The sequence below is a fragment of the Castor canadensis genome, chromosome 10 (genome assembly GCF_047511655.1).
Source record: "Castor canadensis chromosome 10, mCasCan1.hap1v2, whole genome shotgun sequence".
Lineage (NCBI taxonomy): Eukaryota > Metazoa > Chordata > Mammalia > Rodentia > Castoridae > Castor > Castor canadensis.
Window position 1 is genome coordinate 72,639,503 of NC_133395.1, and position 19,765 is coordinate 72,659,267.

The following is a 19,765-nucleotide window of genomic DNA, read 5'->3' on the forward strand; positions in this document are numbered from 1 at the left end:
AAGATTCAGACAGATTTGAGTTTCTGTGTGATTAAAGGACCCACATCTAGGAAGATAAATCTAGTTAGTCTTTAGCTTTAAAAAATAATAAATAAACTTTCTATGTATCAGAAATATAAAGCATATTAAGTGTGTGATATATAATGGACAAGCCCTTTGATGTCTTTTGTGTATATAGTAGATCAAAAACTTTATAGAGTAGAATGGTTTATTTGTGCTTCCAACCATAATGGAAGAACAAGTGTGTTAGATAAGAAAATATAAATAACTGGCAGTCCTTCCCTAAACAAACCCACCACAGAGCTGCCAAAAGAGCATCTTTTTTTTTTTTTTAAATTTTACACACAACTCCTAGGTAGAGATGTTAACAAATGTGGAACCTGCCAAAAAAACAAACTGCTAGTTGTAGCAGCAAAAGCCAAGAACTCACTAAAGACAGCTTTAGACCAGATGATCAGTTTTTAATCCAGAATCGCCTATTTCATTTGACACTATCAATACATAGTCACTGGGTAAACTGGAGATGGCTGAAAATGAGGAAAATCAAATATTTTTAAGTCAATGAGTAATGTGATAAGAAGTAAAGAAATAGAACTAGTTTCAATGTAAAGCATTGGAAATAATAGTAAAAGCAATTAAGAGGCTGTTGCCTGACTCCAGGTGAAAGGACTCTATGAGAAGGACCTGAATTTGGGCCAAGGGAGAGGCAAGACTTTAGAAATATGGCAGATATATACTTGGCCAGACTTAGTAATCAATGAATGTGTATCTCAGGATGACTTTGTTTTCTAGTGTGGGTGGCCTATTGATGATGCTTTTATTCAAAACATGACCGTAAATAGAAGAAATAGGCTATGAAGAGAATGAAATGAGTTCAGTTTTGGTATTAGAATTTGAAGAGCCAACAAGATGCCATAGATGAGTGAGAACAGTGAGTACTTAAGAAATGTAGCTCCAGGGTTTGGGTCAGATGGGTTGGAAATAAAGGATTGTAAACTAGACAGAGTCTAGTTTATTTCTAGATGAGATTAAATATTTCAATATGACCATGCCGAGTAAAAACAGCAAAAGCTTCAGTCTGAATTCTACATATAAGTGTGTGTGTATATATATATATCCTATTAATGTATATTTGCATATAAATAAGGGCTATATATACATGTATTTTAATAATTAAGGAGATAGTACTGATAGGAGATGGTATTCAGAGAGATAGGAGAATTGACAATCTTGAATAACAAAGATGAAAAGTTTAAAGGAATAGTGGCTGGTAACTAGTGTCCTCTGGTAGAAGTAGATCTTTGCTAAAATGAAGATATAGGATTGGATAGTTAGAAAATCATTGGTCAAAACTAGAAACAACCCAAATGTCCTTAAGCAACAGAATAGGTAAACCAATTGTACAGCTTCATACCATGAAATACTTTTTAGCAATTAAGATGAATTATTATTGCTATACTCAACAACACAGTTCGGTCTAAAAAACATGTGTTGAACAATAAAGCCATACATTTAAATAATACACACTATATGATTTCATTTGTATTATAACCAAGAATAGGCAAAACTGTCATGACAGAAGTCAGAAGGAGAATGCCCAGGGGTAGTGGGAAGAGGTGTAGAGACGGGGAGAATTGGCAGGACAGGAACACAAGAGAACTTTCTGTTGTGAATGTTCTTCCTCTTGTTTAAGGGTACTTACAGTAGCCAAAACCTCACTGGATTGAAAACTTAAGATCTTTGCATATAAAAAAAGGTCATTGATCAAAGATGAGAGGCTAACCACCTGAATTTGCTTGCTTCTAAATTCTCACCGGATTCCATGGACATTTCTTCACAGAAGCAGATGCCCACACAGAAATCACAACTATAACAGTTTCAAAACAGAAAATAGAAATATGTAGTAGAAGATTTAGCAAGCCCAATAAACAAAGAGTATGTGGTCAAAGAAGAAAGTCATAACAAACTCAATTTCCACAATAGAAACCCTAACATACTCAAAACTTGGTGGTGAGGGTGAAGTCATAATAAAAAGAGGATTGCTTGAAATTACATTAAGCAGGTAGATTCCTAGAGCTACTTCTTCATTCTGTACCTAAGCAATTTCTCTCTGCCTCACCATCAGCAGATGACTAGAAGTTGATCCTTCGAGAGGCTGAACCAGAAATTCCCTAGCATGGGGAACACAGAACAAGGTGGAAGGTGGGGTACTCTACTGGAAGCAGGAGCTTATGTAACAGTCTGCTTACTTCTAAATGTTAATGTCTGCAAGTGTCTATTATTCATTTTCAAAACAGTAGAAAACATTCTCAAGAGGAGTCTCAATTCTGAGAAATGTGACTAACCTATGATTAAAAGGGGGGAGGAGCAGAAAACCCTGACTAGGACAAATCAAAAGTCTCTGAGAGACATGTCTTTAAGCAAACTAAATTGATGGATAATCTGATAATAGAAAACACTTAAAGGTTAAGATAATTGGGGAAGTGTGAAGTTTGAATTTAGGGATAAGCACATAGAAAATTAAGGAAACAAACTACGGATAATGAAAATTTGAGAATAAAAGGGAAATTATTCAAATATGATATACATGTCAACAAAATTTCCATGTTCATAATAAATTATGGATATTTATTTATCAAAAATTATGAAATTATGACACAATTACATTTGGTTGAGGCAAAGAATGAGAGAAGGAGAGATAGAGAGAGAGATGTGAGGAGTGGATAGCAATAGAAAATAAATCTTCAACATCCAAAGAACAAATTCAGTAGAATTCAGTAGATAATTCTCTAAACTGAAAGATCACAAAGTAACAGCACAAACATGATGCTAGAAATAAACAGCCAAACAAGAGTTAAAAGAGCTGCCTACCAAGAGTGGTAAGTGGAAAAAGATATAGGCATAATGTTTGACTCTTTAAAACATATGTGGTTTTAAAAAAGAAATCAAATAAAACAAAATAATATAGATGTTTTCAAAGAAAATTGCGTGAAATTGAAGAGGATTGAAGAGTGAATGAAAGTCAATGATGTTCTCGGCAAGTGGAGTAGTAAAAGGATGGATAATACTGAAGTAATCAATGTAGTGGAGTGGGAAGACTACAGGATTAAAGGAATATTGATAGTTTGCGTTACTATGGTTATTTAGGTAACTAACTGATTAACTAGTCAATTTTTTTAAGACAGGAATGGGCTTAAAGAGAAAAAGCAGTTGAGAGAGTTTACTGAAGAGACAGAAAATAAATTAGGTAGCAAAGTCCCAGATGAAGTGGTAATGTTGAAATAATTTTTTAAACAAAGTTAAGGGGTTAACTTTGAAAAAGAATAGAACCATCTTTTCTTATAAGGCAGAAGAGAAGAGCATCAGGACAAATGACCATGTAGATACAATTGATGATGATGGAAAGGATTATTAAAGAGCTAATATCAAATAGCTTCTATTTCTTAGCTGGAAGCAGTGGCTAAGTCATCAGTCAGGAATGGGGTCTTTTTGATATCTGAGATTGGGAGCCAAACAGAGAGAAAAATTAAAGGAATTCTGCTAGGCAGCAATTTTGGGAGCCCAGCTGAGGGTGAAAATCGAAATCCATGCATTAGTCAGCATGGGCTGCCATAACTGAATACCATAGACTGGGGGTTTCAATGACAGGAATATATTTCTCATAGTTGTGAAAGCTGGAAAGTCCAATTTTAAGGTACTGGCAAGATTTGACTCTTGGTGAAGACTAACTTTCTGACTTGCAAACAGTCACCCCTCTCCCAATGTCCTCAAATGGTAGAGGGAGGGGCAGAGGAGGAGAGAGAGAGACAAAGAGAGAGGAAAGAGAGAGAGAAGAGGAGAGAGGAGAGAGAAAGGAGAAAAATAGAAGAGACAGAGAAAGAGAACACTCTGGTGCTTCTTCTTATGGGGCTGCTTACCCTACTGATCAGGGTATGATCATATCCTGACCTCATTTACCCTTAATGACCCCTTACTCCAAATTCAGTCACGCTGAAGCTAGAGCTTCAACATGTGTGTTTGGGCCAAGGACACAGCATGTGTAATTCAGCACCGGAATCTAAGTCACTTTCCATGTATACCCAACCATCCAAGAGCAAGATAAAAGATAGATGGTTGAGTTGATTCATATTTGGGGATCAACAGGGTAGACTTAATGGGAGGTCAAAGTGACAAATGAGTTGAAGGGCTAGTGAAAATATAACTAAAATTACTGTGATGAGTTCCAATCATCTGGTGGAAAGAAAAGCCAGAAAAGTGGTGGATTTAGAGTACAGAAGGGAGTGGGTGGGGAATTAGTAGGTTTGGTGGGCGAGTCCTCAGGTCAAGAGGCCAGAAGAGAAATGGAAACTATTTTCTTGCTCACCTTCTAGGGGTATAGCATTGTCTTGGAACATAAGTGATTTGTTTCTGCACTTTTGACTTCACTAGAAATGAAAAAGGATTATGAAACCAGATTAATGGTAACAATCATCACATTTTTCTTTCTTTTTAGACGACTAAATACGTTGAACAAGTGTGCCTCAATGAAACTTGATGTGAACTTCCAAAGGAAAAAGGTGGGTGCCCACACCTTGCTGTGACCATAACCATACCAAGAAAAGCAGCTTGTATTCATACATTAGAAACAACCTGAACCTAAGTAAAATTCTCAAATGGCCCACCATCTATGTTTCCTCTCCAATATCCTATTTTATCACAGTTGTCATAAGTAAGTCCATTATAAGCCCACATTGTTTCTTTCATTGTTTCAGTTTGCCTTAGTTTTGTTATAAAAGAGTTTGCATAAAGATGTAAATATTTCAATTCTTTAGGGTAATCTTTCAGAAGTTTATGCAGTCATAAATGTCAACCTCATATTAAATTCAAATACTCCACAATGATGAGTAGGTTAAGAGATTAAGAAAAGGATTAATGTATCCTCGCCAAGTATCTCTGGTTCATCCTTTCCAGGCATATTTTATCTCAGGCACATGTCAAGTCAAGTGTTCATCCATCTCAGACAGATTCATTTGATGATGGAGTAGAGGAACTAGGGACAGTGTAACCACAAGACAGTGAGTCTGCCTCATCTTGCACCTTTCTCTGCCCTGACACTTCTTTCTTCTCAGAAGGAATTTGGTTCAGCTTGAAAAATCACTATACTCCTTGCTTCTTATAGGTCTTTGCATGTGCTAGGCCCCTTGTGTGGACAAGACAAGAGATTTCAGTTTTGAAATGAAGCTATACAGTTTGAGTATCCCTAACCTGAAAATGCAAATGTCTGAAATCCATAATTCTCTAAAATCCAAACCTTTGAGTGCCTACTTGATTCTTAGAATGTTTTGGATTTCAATGTATTATGGATTTTAGATTTTCTGGTTAGGGATGCTCAACCAGTGAAGTGTACACAAATGTCTCAAAATCCCAAATACTTCTGGTCCTAAGCATTTGGGTAAGGGATACTTAACTTACACTTCGTTGAGCACTTCACTGCTTCAAGGAGTTAGATTATATATTACCACATATTATGCTATTTAATACATTCATGCAAGGATTCTCTGTTTTCTAGAAAAAGAAACTAAACCTCTGGTTTTCACATGACCTTTCAGCTGGTGGTACAACAGGGTTTCAACCGCAGCATGTCTAACTGGCTCATAGTCACTGTGCTGTTCTACAGCCCTTCCTTACTGAATTGATCCTTTTTAGGAGAGTCCAGATTAAAATATTTTACTACTTTTTTCATTTAGCATCTTCACTATGTAACCAATCCAGCCTCTGAATATTTTGAAGATGCAGAGAAAACATCCTCAAATAGAAAGAAAGTGTTTTATTCTGGTTTAAACAGAGAAAGCATTACATTCAATGGATTTTAAGCCACTCCTGAGTAACTTAATCTTTTAAAAACAGCTTACCTGAATTTCCATTCTAAACGAGCACCTCCCAAAAAGTCAAATGAATTTGACTTGACCTTACCGTAAAATCAATTTCAGGCTTGAACTAGGATCCAAAGATTTCAGCTAAGGAGGTAAAGGAGTGAAAAACAATATCCAGAGAAGCATTAAAACATGAGCAATTCACTTAAGCCAAAGACAAGTTTAAAATGTGGGAATAAACCTCCCAACAGCTGTCTGGCTGAATAGACCCCTTGAGAAGCACACATACTACTTGAAGGATGAGGGTCAGATGTTGTTTTGTTTGTAACACATGGTTCTTATTAAAATGAACACAGCCATGCCTGTATGTCCAAAGCATGAGTCCTCAGATGGCTGATCTATACAGGGCCTATACAGGCCTTTAGATGCAGTGTATCACAAAAGAAAATGCTGAAAACTAATGACATGATTTGTTTCCCACCGTGTGGAGTGATTGGATTTTTACCCTGTCACCAGCTTTTCAAAACCCTCAGGCAAGATAGTCATGAATAACATTTGTTAGGCTCTTTGTGAGTTACCTTCACAAAAGCTCCCCTTTAAAATTGGGCACTTCAGTATTCTGACATTCTTCATGTATTTTTTTATATTGGCTATAGTAGCATACACTCTTACAGCTTCTTTTTAGTTAGAGGCCTCACAAATGCATGCTTGAATAAAATACTGCTTTTCACATTGTAAATTGCAGTCATGGCCTGAATTTTCAAATAAAAAATTTCAGCATGTGTGAATATCAATAATGCCAACATCCACGATTGGGTCAAGCAACGATGCAGAAGGTGCTGTGTGGTGGCGCCCGTTTCTCTCATCTACCCTTTACGTGAGTCATAGTCTAGTCCTTTATTTACTACCAAAAAAAAAAAAAAAGCACAGGCTATGATTCAGCCAAATGATCAAAAATATAAAGTGATACTTGAAAACTAAGTACCCCATGAAGCTTCAGTCACCTTTGGAGTTCGGTTATTTGGAGAGCAACATTTCTTCTAGATCTATCTCCATTTTAAGCAATCGATGAGATAGAAATAAATCCTAAAGTCAGAGGCCCCGACTTTAATTCTGCAGAATGTAGTTCCCAAATGATTTAAGTGCCGCCACAAATTCTTATCCTTTGGAGGCAGTGAACCTATGAAAAGGCTGTGTGGGCTTGCTTGGAAGTTTGGAAGTTAGCAGATGCTGACACAAGGCTTCTTCTCTGCCAAGCCCTGTTCCTTTCATTAACTTGTGTCACAAATGTAGAAATTGAAGGGCTCAGTCACTTGCCCAAAGCCACACAGAAAAAGCAGAGGTAGGATATGAACCCAGGAATTCTGGCAGCAGACTATCTCTCCTCACTTTTCAAAGATAATGAGAAGTATAAAGGAAGCAGAGTGCACTTCTGGCCTTGGCCTGACAGCTGGAAGGTTCTCACTGGTTTTAGATGGATGTGCCTTGCCACCTCTATTAATGCCCACAATTTATTCATTGCCTTTATGACATTTTTTTTAATTCTGAAGATTTGGGTAGGCTGACCTAAGGAAGAAAATGAAAAGCCCACAAATAATTGAATATGCTTACTCATTCTTTGCTAGGTGTGCAACAAATAATTGAATATGCTTACTCATTCTTTGCTAGGTGTGCAGATGTGTCTTTTTTTTTTTTTTTTTTTTCAGTACTGGGGTTGAAGTCAGGGCCACACACCCAGCACTTTTCAAATGCTAATTGTAAAACTCCAGGAGAAATGTCATTGAGCCACCCTTCCACAAGATAACATCTAACCATTTTTGTAGATGAGAGAGTGGCACTTTAAGCATTCAGGTCACCATCTCTGCATCTGAGAGTCAGATAGAGACAAATGTTCTTGACCTTAGTGATGCATCTCACTGACTGGCTGGGCTAAAGCCCTGCCAAGAGGCATTCAGAAGAGCTTGGGGACTTCTACAGTTGAGCCACCTGTGGTCTCAGGTTCCTCAGCCCAGCCTTGACACATTCCAATGGCATATTCTTGCTTCCAAATAGGCTGACTCAGCCACTGGGCTCCAGTTAACTTTAATGGAAGATATGCTTCTAAGTGTCTGTGTAACTGTGGATTAGCTAGCTGCTCCTTACAGCTGTGGATTTGTGTGGCTCCCCTTTCCCATGTAAGGATAGGACCAAATTCCAAGTTTTTTTTTTTTAAATCTTTTTTGTGGAGTATGTAATTGCCATCTGTCTCTGAGGAATATATAATTTCAGTGAAGAATGTTCTGTTTTTGAGAAAAAGCCAAACATTAGAGTCTCACTTAAATTAAAAACTCCAAGGCACACACCAAGCTGCCCATTCTTAGGAAAAGGTTTCTTCCTCATCGTTACCTCCCAAATGCACACTGGCTTCATGATGACATTGAACTCCCCCAGTTATGGCTAGTATGCATGTCATGTGACTTCTATTCAAAGGAAAGGTCAGAATCTGAAGATTCCAGTCCAGCTATTGATGAGAAAAGGACACAGGCCCACACCAGACTCTTACTTTTCCTCTTACTGAAGATTTCCCAAGGGAAAAAGAAGATTCAAAAGGAGGCACAGGTTAAAGTTACCATTTAATAAGGCTCTCTGAAGTCATGACCAAAGGTGGAAAGCAACCCAGAATCCATGACTAATTGCTATCTTGAAGCCAGCTTCTCCAGGCCTGGGTGCTATGGACGTTATAGAGTTGCTACAGTTGACAAGGGGCCCAGCTTCCACCACCACCACCACCCTCCAACTTTCACAGCCCAACCTCCCAACAATACCACTTTTCCTGGCAGCTCCTAACAACAGAATCAAATGAGAGGAAACTGACTGATGAATGATGTATTCCATCATTCACTTGACTGGGAAATATTAGCAGTTTTGAATTTCAGACAATTATTTGTGGATGTCCTTGAATCTTAGGATCTGTGTGTTAGGAGGGATCCTTGGTCATGTTTTCTAGTCTCCTACCCACTCACTACAGGATTTCCTTGTGGGAGCATCCTTTACAACTCAGTCAGCCTCTGTTTGTAGAATTCTTAACATCACAAGTCAGTTTAGTTTACTCTAATTATTAGAAAAGTCTTCCATGTAGAAAACCAGCTAAAGGCTGATTTTATGCAAACTAGCCCATCTGATCCTACCTATTTTCTCTGGAGCAGCATAGAATATGTATTTCCTCTTATACACACACTGCAGCCCTTCTGTTATGACTTCTATGGCAGGGATTGGCAAACTGGTGGTCCTATTTTTATAAATAAAGTTTTATTAGAACACAGCAACCCATTCTTTTCAAGACAATGGCTAAATAGAATAGTTGCAATAGAGATCCTATGAAAATCAATACAAATGAACTATTAGAAAATGAATTTTTTAAATCATAGAAAATACAAGAAAAAATGTTTTGGTATTAAATTCAACTGACACAAAATTTCATTCCAATTAATATAAGCAGAACAAATAGAATGAGAAATAGAAAAAAATGACAAAAACCATAGTGTTATTATTAAAAGTATGCATAGTATGAAGAATAATGATTATACTAATAATGTTTTGTTCATCCTTCTTAACAAAATTTCCATTGAAAAAGCAATAATCTAATTCCCCATGTTACATGCCTGTGCACACACTGTGAACAAACACTATAATTATGAATACATAAAATTTTTAATGTAACAGTGAGTTTCTTATTATAGGCTGCTTGACAACAACAGTACTCACAGGGAATAATGTATATCTAAAATTTTTAGTTTGTTTATTTGTTTTAATCCAGCCATCATGAAGAAATTAGACTTAGTATGTTGAATAGAATGAAATGAAGTTTTAGAACAGTTTCAAAGCTTAAGGTTTTCCTGCAAATAGCTTTTATTTGAAATGAAATAAGTTATGCTACATTTTCCAAATTCATCTTCCTTTTTATTTCATTAGCCATGTCCCACAATTGTAAAGTTATAAATTTAGATTTATCTTTATGTGAAACAATGGTACCTAAAAATGATAAACTATGAATTATGGTAGATAAACTAATCTGCCTTGTTCAATTAGATGAGTAGACCACTCTGCCTTGTATAGCATAGCCTTGTCGCATGGTGACACCTGATTTTAATGCTACTCTCAACTCCTGTGCCTATCTCACTAAAGAGTGAGACATTTGTACACTGGCAGCCCCCTTACCACACTTTGAGTTGCACTATCTAGAGTTCCTCATTTCTAAACCAAGTTATTAGTTCTATCAGTCATCTTCCACAGGAGTTAGCTCCTAAATCCTTGGCCATTCAAGTTACTCTTCTCTAGAAATGCACCCCTTAAAGTGTAGCACTTAGAAAGCCTCTTATTCCTGATATATGCAGCCAATGAATACAATGGATTCTAATCTTTAGATTCTAGCATTTGTGCTCTGGTCACACATCCAAAAGTTGGCATCTTTGGTAGCCATATTATGTGGTTAACTGACATTAAGATTAAATCTGCCAGAACTCTCAAGTCTATTAATAGGAACAGCTGTTGAACTAAGTCCGTTCCATTCTGCATGACCCATAGTTGATTTTTGAAGTTAGGTTCATTATATTTTACTTCATGCAATTTCAGCTTATTAACAAGCCATTCTTCCATTCTGCTGAGATCTTAATACATCCTAATATGGTAGAGTATCCCTTATACAAAATGCTAGGAAAAAGAAGTGTTTGGATTTGGGTTTTTTCAGATTTTGGAATACTTTCACATACAGAATGAGCTATTTTGGGGAGGGAGCCCAAATCTAAACATGCAATTCATTTATTTTTCATATAGACCTTGTACACATAGCTTACAGGTAATTTCATACAATAATTTTAGTAATTTATACATAAATCAAAGTTTTGTGCTATGGAATTTACCATTGTGGTATCATATTGGCCTTCAAAAAGTTTCAGAATATGAAGCATTTCAGAGTTTGGATTTTTGGGTTAGGGATTCTCACCCTGTTCTCTAATGAGAATTAGTTTTATCTATCACTTTAAGGTTTAGATGGCATTTTAACATATAATCTCATTTGGTTCTGTTGGTAAACCACATTAGATGTGTATTGTTATGATTTTTATTTAATAGCTGAGTCTCAAAGAGGGTGCCTAGCTCAAGATCCCTTAGCAAATAACCTTGAGCAACTTTTACATTTTAAAAGTAAGTGTTCTTCTGGCTCACTGGAATTATGCTTAAAATGGCCGTCACCTTGAAGCTTCTCTCTGCAGATCCTTCCTCCAGTTTCTTTCAGTGTTTTTCTCACATTCTTTGGTGGAGTTACTCAGCCATCTACTAACAAAATTCTAGTAGTATTCAGCACAGTTATCCACCTTGAACAATATCATGACAATTTTTTATTTGTTGTCTTGCTGAAATTCTGAAGTTCTATGTCTACAGTATGTCTGTGGTGTACTAAACCATCGAGATTAGAACAAAAATTAACATAGTGTGTCTTTTTCTTCAGAAATACATCTGACTCTTAGAGAGCTCCATTTTGTGTTTGAATAATCACAAACTGTCTCTAACATCAAAAGTGATCAAATGGATGAAATCTGACAATCTCATAAATAATCAGTATACTTCCACAAATACTGTTGGAAAATCTGCCATGTGCCTGATACTCTCTGCTCAGTCCTGAGTATGTAAAAGGAACTTAGATTCTAGTGCAAGGTGTTCACATACTATAAATGGCCCCTTGTTACATTGTCAAATGAATTTGATGGGTCACAAACAACATTTTTTTAAAAAATCAAACAGACTAAACTAGATTAGTTGAGTATTCCTTATCCAAAATTCTTGGGCTCAGAAGTGATTCAGATTTCAGACTTTTTTATGTAGTTGCAATATTTACATATACATAATGAGATATCTTTGGGATGGGACTGAAGTCTAAACATGAAATTCATATATACTTTATATGCATAGCCTGAAAGCAATTTTATACAATATTTTTAGCGTGCCTACAGTTTGACTGCAACCCATCACGTGAGGTCAGGTGTGAAATTTTTTAACTTGTTACCCTATGTTGACCCTCAAAAAGTTTCAAATTTTGGAGCATTTCCGATTTTTGGATTAGGAATGATCCCCTGAATAAAATACCAGAATAAAAGCAAATAAGGATAATTATAGCATGATTTTTTTTTTTTTGCTTTAGTGTACTGTGTATGCATACCCCAACTTGTGATGGAAACTATTTCCTTTATTGTGGGTCACTATCAATACTTTGAAAGACACTACACAGTGGGAAAAACAGATGTAAAGCCATTTTGATACTCTTGAGGATATACAATGATAACTGTATGTACAGAGTACTAAAAAAGAATGGGCATTTTTCTTTTGTTTGTTTTGTTTTTAATTTTTATTGCTTTGGGTTTTGTTTATTTGCTTTGGTTTAAACAACCTAAATACTACAGAATTTCCCTGAACTGTTTTCCTCTTTTTCCAGGAGTTTACCATTTTTTTCACATGCCACTCATGGATTGTAAACATCTTGTTGGCCAAAGCTAGTGTAATAAGCTCTTAGAATTTAGCAGACAGAGGCTGCATTCTATCTCCAGTCCACAGAGCCCAGCTTGGCATCGTTCCTTAACCTAAATAAAGGAGTCCTTGTCCAACTAATATGTGATTTGCTAGCATCAGTAACCAGGTTTGGAGAGTAGTTGGAACCAACACTAAATATTATAGTTTCTATTTTTAAACATCTATGTTTTCTTTAAAAGTAGTGGATCCTTCTTTTGCCTGTTCTAAAACTATTTGCTGAAAGAGCTTTTTCAGAATGCTTACTTAATATCAACTTTTCACATACTTCCTGAAATGTAATATGGAAATCCAGCAAGCTCAGCCTTTAAGCTATTATGGTGCCTTTTTTGTAAATGGACCTCAAATGCTGGTGTTTATGATAGCAACCACAAAAAAAAGGGAAGTAGTATCGCAAAGTATCAAAAGAAGGTGTTTTGAGCCATCATCCCATGATGACTTTTTTTACATAGGTACAATTATTTAAAAAAATTCTTTCACCAAACTTTATGAGGCTTTATTTTGAAAACCAAAGTCAAATTCCCCACTGTGATGTCAAATCTGGGGAACTCTTGTTAGTGCCTTGACTTTGTACTTTCTTCCCCTTAATACTTGAATGTTCAAGTGTAGTTCAAACCAGACAGAACCTAGATTTTTGAGAAATAAACAAAAATGGGAAATTCCAATAATTACAGACTGTGCATCTGTTTACTTTTCCTTGAGAACAGAACACATTGCAAGGAGTTAAGATGAATGCTAAATATGGAAAAAATAGATAAACAATTGAACAAACTTTGAAAAGAATAATTACCCACAATGAGGGACTACTAAATACCTCACCTTACTTAATCCCCTCCAAGCAACCTACGAGGCAAAGCTTATTTCTAATCACATTTTATACATGTTAGAAACTTACTTTAGAGGTAGTGAGTAGCTTGTACACAGTTACATAGCTCTTAGCTAGTAACATTAGCATTTAGAATCAGATTTTAGAATGGGAGGCTAAAGTAAAATAAAATAAATTCAACTAACAACAAAAAATAAGCAATTATTATGGGCTGGGCATTTGGGAGGATATAAATATGAACAAATGGAAAAACATAGGCCCTGTTCTTTTTTGCCTTTTCTATAATAACTGAGAATGGAGGCTCTCAAGCTGAAGGCTTCTAAGATGGGAAATTATATGATTGGGTTTGGATTGCACTGTGGGAATCTGGTTAGATGGGGAACATGCTGGAGACAAGGATTCTAGCCAGGTTTTTACTGTAATAGATCCAGAAAGAGATGATGAGGACCTAGACTAAGGGAACATGAGTGAAGATACAAATGAAGGATTTGAAATCATTTCCACTTTGGGTCTTAGTGATATGCACGAGTAGGGGGCATCTGCAGATGTCTCACTTTGGAAGTAAATTATATGCTGTAGGTCAAGGTCTTGTACTAGGTCAAAGGATATGCAAAGATAAACAAAGACACCTCTGCCTCAGGAAATACAGAAGCTCATTTCTCAGAGGCCACAAATCCAAGCAGAAACCAGACAGGTAAGGTCATTGTGTAAGATACAGAATGCAGGACACTGAAAAACCATGGGGACTAACCACAAAAACTAGGAGGTGCGTGTGCAGCCAAAGGCATTCTCACTCAGAATTGATTAAACACAAGCAGGCCAATGACGCCCAGCAGCTGGATTAGACTCTCTCTAAATGTGATCTCTAGATTGGCTCCCAAATTCCTACTTAGAGGAATTCAGCAGATAACTGTGCTATTAATTTATACAGAGAATACATGATAAGAATTGAGCTTGGTAGTCTAAGGTAAAGAGTATTAGTTTTCAGAGATACTGACATTGAGGTTCAGAAGAGGGAAGCTGAAAATAACGGTCCTAGAGCTCAGGAAGAGGTTTTGGGATTGAAAAGCAAGTATCCTTAAGGCAGAGTTGAGTTTCTTCATCAAAAGAGGACTTCAAGTGTTTTATATTTAAACTGTCTGGTCAAGATGGTAATTACAGCTCATCTAATTGGTTAGGGAAAACGTCTTAGAGAGGAAGGTTGGTTCAAAAATTCTAAGGAAATTTAAAGTAAGAAAGCTTAGCAAGTTGAGTAGAGGCCCCCTGGCCGCCAGGGAGGAAGAGGACATACAGGCACTGAGAGGTAGTGGAGGAACAGAGTAGGGATGCCCAGGAAACCTAGTGTAGATGGGGGGCATGAATATGGGAGAGCCAGGCCTGCTGGGTCACCTTGTAGCCAGGTCCCAGAACATAAGCATCTTCCATCACGTTTTGCAGGGTGACGACTCAGATGAGGAAGATCTTTGTATCAGCAACAAATGGACTTTCCAAAGAACCAGCCGCAGGTGGTCACGTGTGGACGACCTGCACACACTATTCCCTGGAGGAGACAGGAATGGGTCCACGGGAGGCCCTAGGATGAAAAACACAACCAGTAGTGAGAGCGTCCTCACAGACCTGAGTGAGCCTGAAGTCTGCTCCATTCACAGCGAAAGCAGCGGAGGCAGCGATGGCCGCAGCCAGTCAGGCCAGTACTGTGTTGACAGTCCAGTCATGCTGGAGGCCACTCTAGTCAACAGCAGCCTGCCACAGCCCCCCCGAGACACTCTAAACCACCCTTTCCATCCCAAGAACGAGAAGCCCACCAGGGCCAGGGCTAAATCATTTCTGAAACGCATGGAAACTCTCCGAGCCAAGGGAGCACAAGGAAGGTATAAGGGGCCAGGGCGGACAGGGGGCCTCGTGATCAGTGGGCCTGTGCTACAGCAGGAGCCAGAGTCCTTTAAAGCCATGCAGTGTATCCAGATACCAAATGGTGATCTGCAGAACTCACCCCCAGCTGCCTGCAGGAAAGAGCTCCCATGTTCTGGCAAGTCTAGCGGGGAGAGCAGCCCATCAGAGCACAGCAGCAGCGGGGTGAGCACACCATGCCTGAAGGAGCGAAAATGCCACCACGAGGCCAACAAGCGTGGGGGCATGTACCTGGAGGACCTAGATGTGCTGGCAGGCACTGCGTTGCAGAATGCAGACCAAAACCACATACTCGGGTTTCACTCGCAAGAGAACTTAGTGGTGCATATTCCCAAGGATCACAAACCAGGAACATTCCCCAAAGCACTTTCTATTGAAAGCCTCTCACCCACAGACAACAGCAATGGAGTAAATTGGAGGACTGGGAGCATCTCCCTTGGAAGACAGCAGGGCACCTGCACCAGGGAGCCCAGGCTCATGGCATCCTGCCACAGAGCAAGCCGAGTCAGTATCTATGACAACGTTCCTGGCTCACATCTGTATGCCAGCACAGGAGATCTGCTGGACTTGGAGAAAGATGACCTCTTCCCTCAGTTGGATGACATTCTGCAGCATGTCAACGGGCTCCAAGAGGTGGTAGATGACTGGTCAAAAAATGTCTTGCCTGAACTTGAAACTCATGATGCGTTGGTGGGGCAACCTGCTCTGTCCCCCTTTCCGTCTCCTAATCAGCTGTCCTTAGACTTTGAAGGCAACTCTGTCTCTGAAGGTCGGACAACACCCAGCGATGTAGAAAGAGATGGAACATCTCTGAATGAATCTGAGGCCCCTGGGGTCAGAGAAAGGAGGGATTCTGGTGTAGGAGCTTCTCTGACCAGGCCAAACAGGTGAGCAGCACACTTTTATAGACTGATGCTTCATCCATTTCATTTGGTTTGTGCTTTGTTTATTTCTTAAATATGAATAGAATATTCAATTACTGATGCTGTTCTGAGAGGTATAAGTGGTTAGGAATTATTCAAATGGAATTAGGTCTTCTGTACAGATGTGATACTTGAATCCATGTCAATATGTATTCATTTCTCTGACTGTTTATCCTCTATTTCAAACTTAATTTTATTTAAAAAATTTGTGTCTTCTTACAGGCCAAGCATCATAGGTAGGAATCACAGACAGTGAGACCCAGTCAGTCCCTGTGCATGGGCTCCTCCCATGACCTTGAAGCCCATTAAATGTCTCTACCTTGAATTTTAAACTCTTTTTAATCCCATGAGAAATGTCTGAGTTTTAAGATGTATGCTTCATAAGTTGTTTCTGCTTTAAGAAGCTGATTTTCAAAGACCATTTCAGAAGCACCCAAGAAAAATGGCCCGTGGAAGGGCCTGACTGGTAGAATCAATACCACAGTGGATGCTGCTGGGGTTTTCTTGAGACAGTGATGTGTCTTGGAGCTCACTGTGTGCCATCACCTGATGGCATCTCAGGCAGTGGGGCCTGGAAAGCAGTGGAAAATGATCTATAGGCCAAGATGCTTGAGACCTTTCCCTGTCTAGCTGTCTTTGTCTGCCTCACTCACTTTCTTTTGCTCTTTGTCCATATATCTCTCTCCTCTCTCTCTGTCTCTGTTCCTTTCTCTGTCCTCCTCCTCCCCATCCTCCTTTTTCTCCACCTCTTCCTTCTCTTCTTCTCACTCTCTGTCTCTCTTGTCTTCTCTCCATCTCTCTTCTCTTTCTGTGTCTCTGTGTGTTTCTCTGCCTCTCTTTCCTTTTTCTGTCTCCATCTTTCTGCCATTCTGTCTCTCCCTCTTTGTCTCTTGTCTCCTCCCTCCATCTCTCTCCTGTCTGTCTGTCTCTATATGTGTGTGTCTCTCTTCTTTCTCTCTCTCTCTCTCTCTCTCTCTCTCTCTCTCTTTCTCTCTCTCTCTCTCTCTCTCGTACTGTCTTAGCTGCTCTGGACTCGGAAAAATTGGGAATAAACATTAACAAAATTAATTGTACCACTTATTTAAATCTCATGCTGAAACAGATATAACTCCAAATCTATCCAACTTGGAAAAAAATCATTTCTCATGTCAATTTTGCACATTTGTGTCATCAGTTCCATTTGCTTTGTGATTTTCTTGGCTCATTTTTGAACTCTACTTAACTACTTTTCTGATGAGGGACATCCTGTGCTTCCCCAAAACATGTCCACTTAGTGATTGGCTTCTTTGATGGTCTCTCTACCTAAGGCGACTGCGATGGAACAGTTTCCAGCTCTCGCATCAGCCTCAGCCATCCCCAGCATCGCCCCACATCAGCAGCCAGACAGCCAGCCAGCTGAACCTGCTGCAGCGCTTCTCGCTGCTCCGTCTCACAGCCATCATGGAGAAGTACTCCTTGTCCAACAAGCACGGCTGGACCTGGTGCGTAGCACATTCAGGGTGCCATGTGTTCAAAGCTAAATGTGTGGTTGCAAAAGCTTCAGTATCTACCTTATGGTGTCTGGAGAATCCACTCACTGCCTGCACTACCCTCTCTGGAAGCCACGCGTAGATTTCTGCTTCCCACCTGCCTTCTGGGCAGCCCAGCTCGGCCCAATGCCGCCTGCAGGAAGCATTGCTTTATTTGTAGCTCTCAGTTGGTTTCCAGGGAAGGCAATCAAGCTCCAAGAAAGAAAAAGAGACAAGGAAAGAGTGATTAATTATGAACAGAGGAATTAAAAGTAAACTTGCCATAAAATAATTCTGACAGTTTGCAAGGAAACATCTGTCACTTGTACCTTCTGTCCTGATGCAAAACTCACAACATAGGGTATTGGTTAATTCAAAGAGCATTTAATTCTTCAGATACATTTCTGCTTTTATTTTATTGGCAAATACAAACAAGTAAAGCTTTATAATTAAGGAACTGACAAAAGCATATGTTGGAACTCCTATATGGACCTGTTGTAAACAATGTAGTGGATTTGATAAAAATATAAAATGTGTCCATCAGTGACTGTCCTATGTTGTGTATTTCATATATAGAAGAATCAATGGAGGTTTTTACAAAAACATTTCAGGTTATAAATTGCAATCAAATCAATATATGCTTTTGTATTAAAATTCCCTTTACAACTAACTCTAGAAAACTAAGGACATAACCATTATATGTGATTCACCTTCTCTCCTTCCTTTCTCCTCCAACCCCAACCAGATTTCTTCTTCCTGTTATAAGTTTTAAATGTGTTTTGTTTTGTTCTGGTGGGGACTTTTAAGAGTTTGTCACTTGAGAGATGTGTCAGTCACAATTCAATTGGAAAAATGTCCACCTGACTTTAAGACAGAGCTACAAATACATTCTGCTGATGTGAATCATGCTATCTAGTAGAAATATCACCCAGTCAAGTGCCACACTTGGTACTACCATGGACTGTGATTACTATAGAGAGAATGTTGAATTCTGCCTGTGCCTGTGGGTATTCCAACAAGATCTTGGCCTCCTTCTTTCTTGCTTCCACAGCCTCTCCCCACAGTGTGCCCCACGGGCCTTGCATGACCTGGTTTCTGTGAATTCTAGGTCAGTTCCAAAGTTCATGAAGAGGATGAAAGTTCCCGACTACAAAGACAAGGCTGTCTTTGGTGTTCCTCTCATGGTACATGTCCAGAGGACAGGACAGCCCCTGCCTCAGAGCATTCAGCAGGCGCTGAGATATCTACGCAGCAACTGCTTGGATCAGGTATGGCTGTAATCCCAAACTCGGGCTTGGGTTGATAGAATGCCAGGGCTGCCAAGTGTCAGGCAAGACATGCCTCATGGAAAGGAAAAAGCACTGTGATCTTCCTCTTCCCCACTTCCCCTTCACCTTTTCTTATCATTTAAATGGAAGACTGATCTTTATATGTCAAAATTTGATGTGACTAGGCTACATCCCTGTGAAGATATTTGAGGCTGTTTCCTCATTGGCTACTTGAGTGACATTCTAGAGTGATTGCAGAAAGTTAATGTTAGTAGTTTGTACCTGTGATGTCTAATTTACATTTCCTGGAAACTGGGAGGTCAGCTATGTATTTTTTGAAAAAGCTATGTCCTTTTGAATTACTGTCCCGGCATTATTTTATAGCATTCTTTTATCCCTGTTATTTTTGCAAAAAAAGAATTCTGTTTTTATGTCTCCTTTCATTAATTTTTTTCCATGACCAGAAAAGCTTAAACCAAAGACAGATTTATTTCTGTCTTTTTTTACATGTTCAAGTAAAATATTAAAAAGTATCAGCTAAATCAATTATCCCTCATCTAAAATATAAACCTCATACTTAACAAAATATTCAGGGATACTTTCTGCCCATGGGATTGTTTGGTGACTACCATAATCATGGAATGTGATTAAGTCCAGAGTGAAGTTCATCCTATAATTTACAAAGAGAAAATTTTGCTTCTCCAAATTAACACCCATAGTTTCTTAGACATTCTGTCTAAAATAAAAGTCACATTCCTGCTTCATAAATTGCAACCCTGAGTAGTGGGAATATATTTAGGCAGGTATTTTATAATGATCTTTGTTCATCCTACTCTTTAATGGCCTACTCTGTGTGGTCTTGGAACAGTGGATAGGAATGAGCTAAGCTATATGACTCAAAATTTTGACAACTAATGGT

The 19,765-nt window shown here is 38.6% G+C and overlaps 1 protein-coding gene across 8 annotated transcripts in view; it reads left to right on the plus strand.

The window, feature by feature from the left end:
• The window catches only part of Stard13 (StAR related lipid transfer domain containing 13), a 528,094-nt gene that overhangs the window by 483,267 nt on the left and 25,062 nt on the right, over window positions 1-19,765 (plus strand). For 6 of the 8 annotated variants that reach the window (XM_074043562.1, XM_074043563.1, XM_074043560.1 and 3 more), the window contains 4 exons: window positions 4,493-4,556; window positions 14,674-16,034; window positions 17,378-17,551; window positions 18,630-18,846. In XM_074043562.1, the coding sequence (XP_073899663.1) occupies window positions 4,493-4,556; window positions 14,674-16,034; window positions 17,378-17,551; window positions 18,630-18,846 (1,816 nt within the window). The remainder of the gene's footprint in view (window positions 1-4,492; window positions 4,557-14,673; window positions 16,035-17,377; window positions 17,552-18,629; window positions 18,847-19,765) is intronic. The other 2 variants (XM_074043561.1, XM_020156793.2) reach the window with 1 other exon arrangement.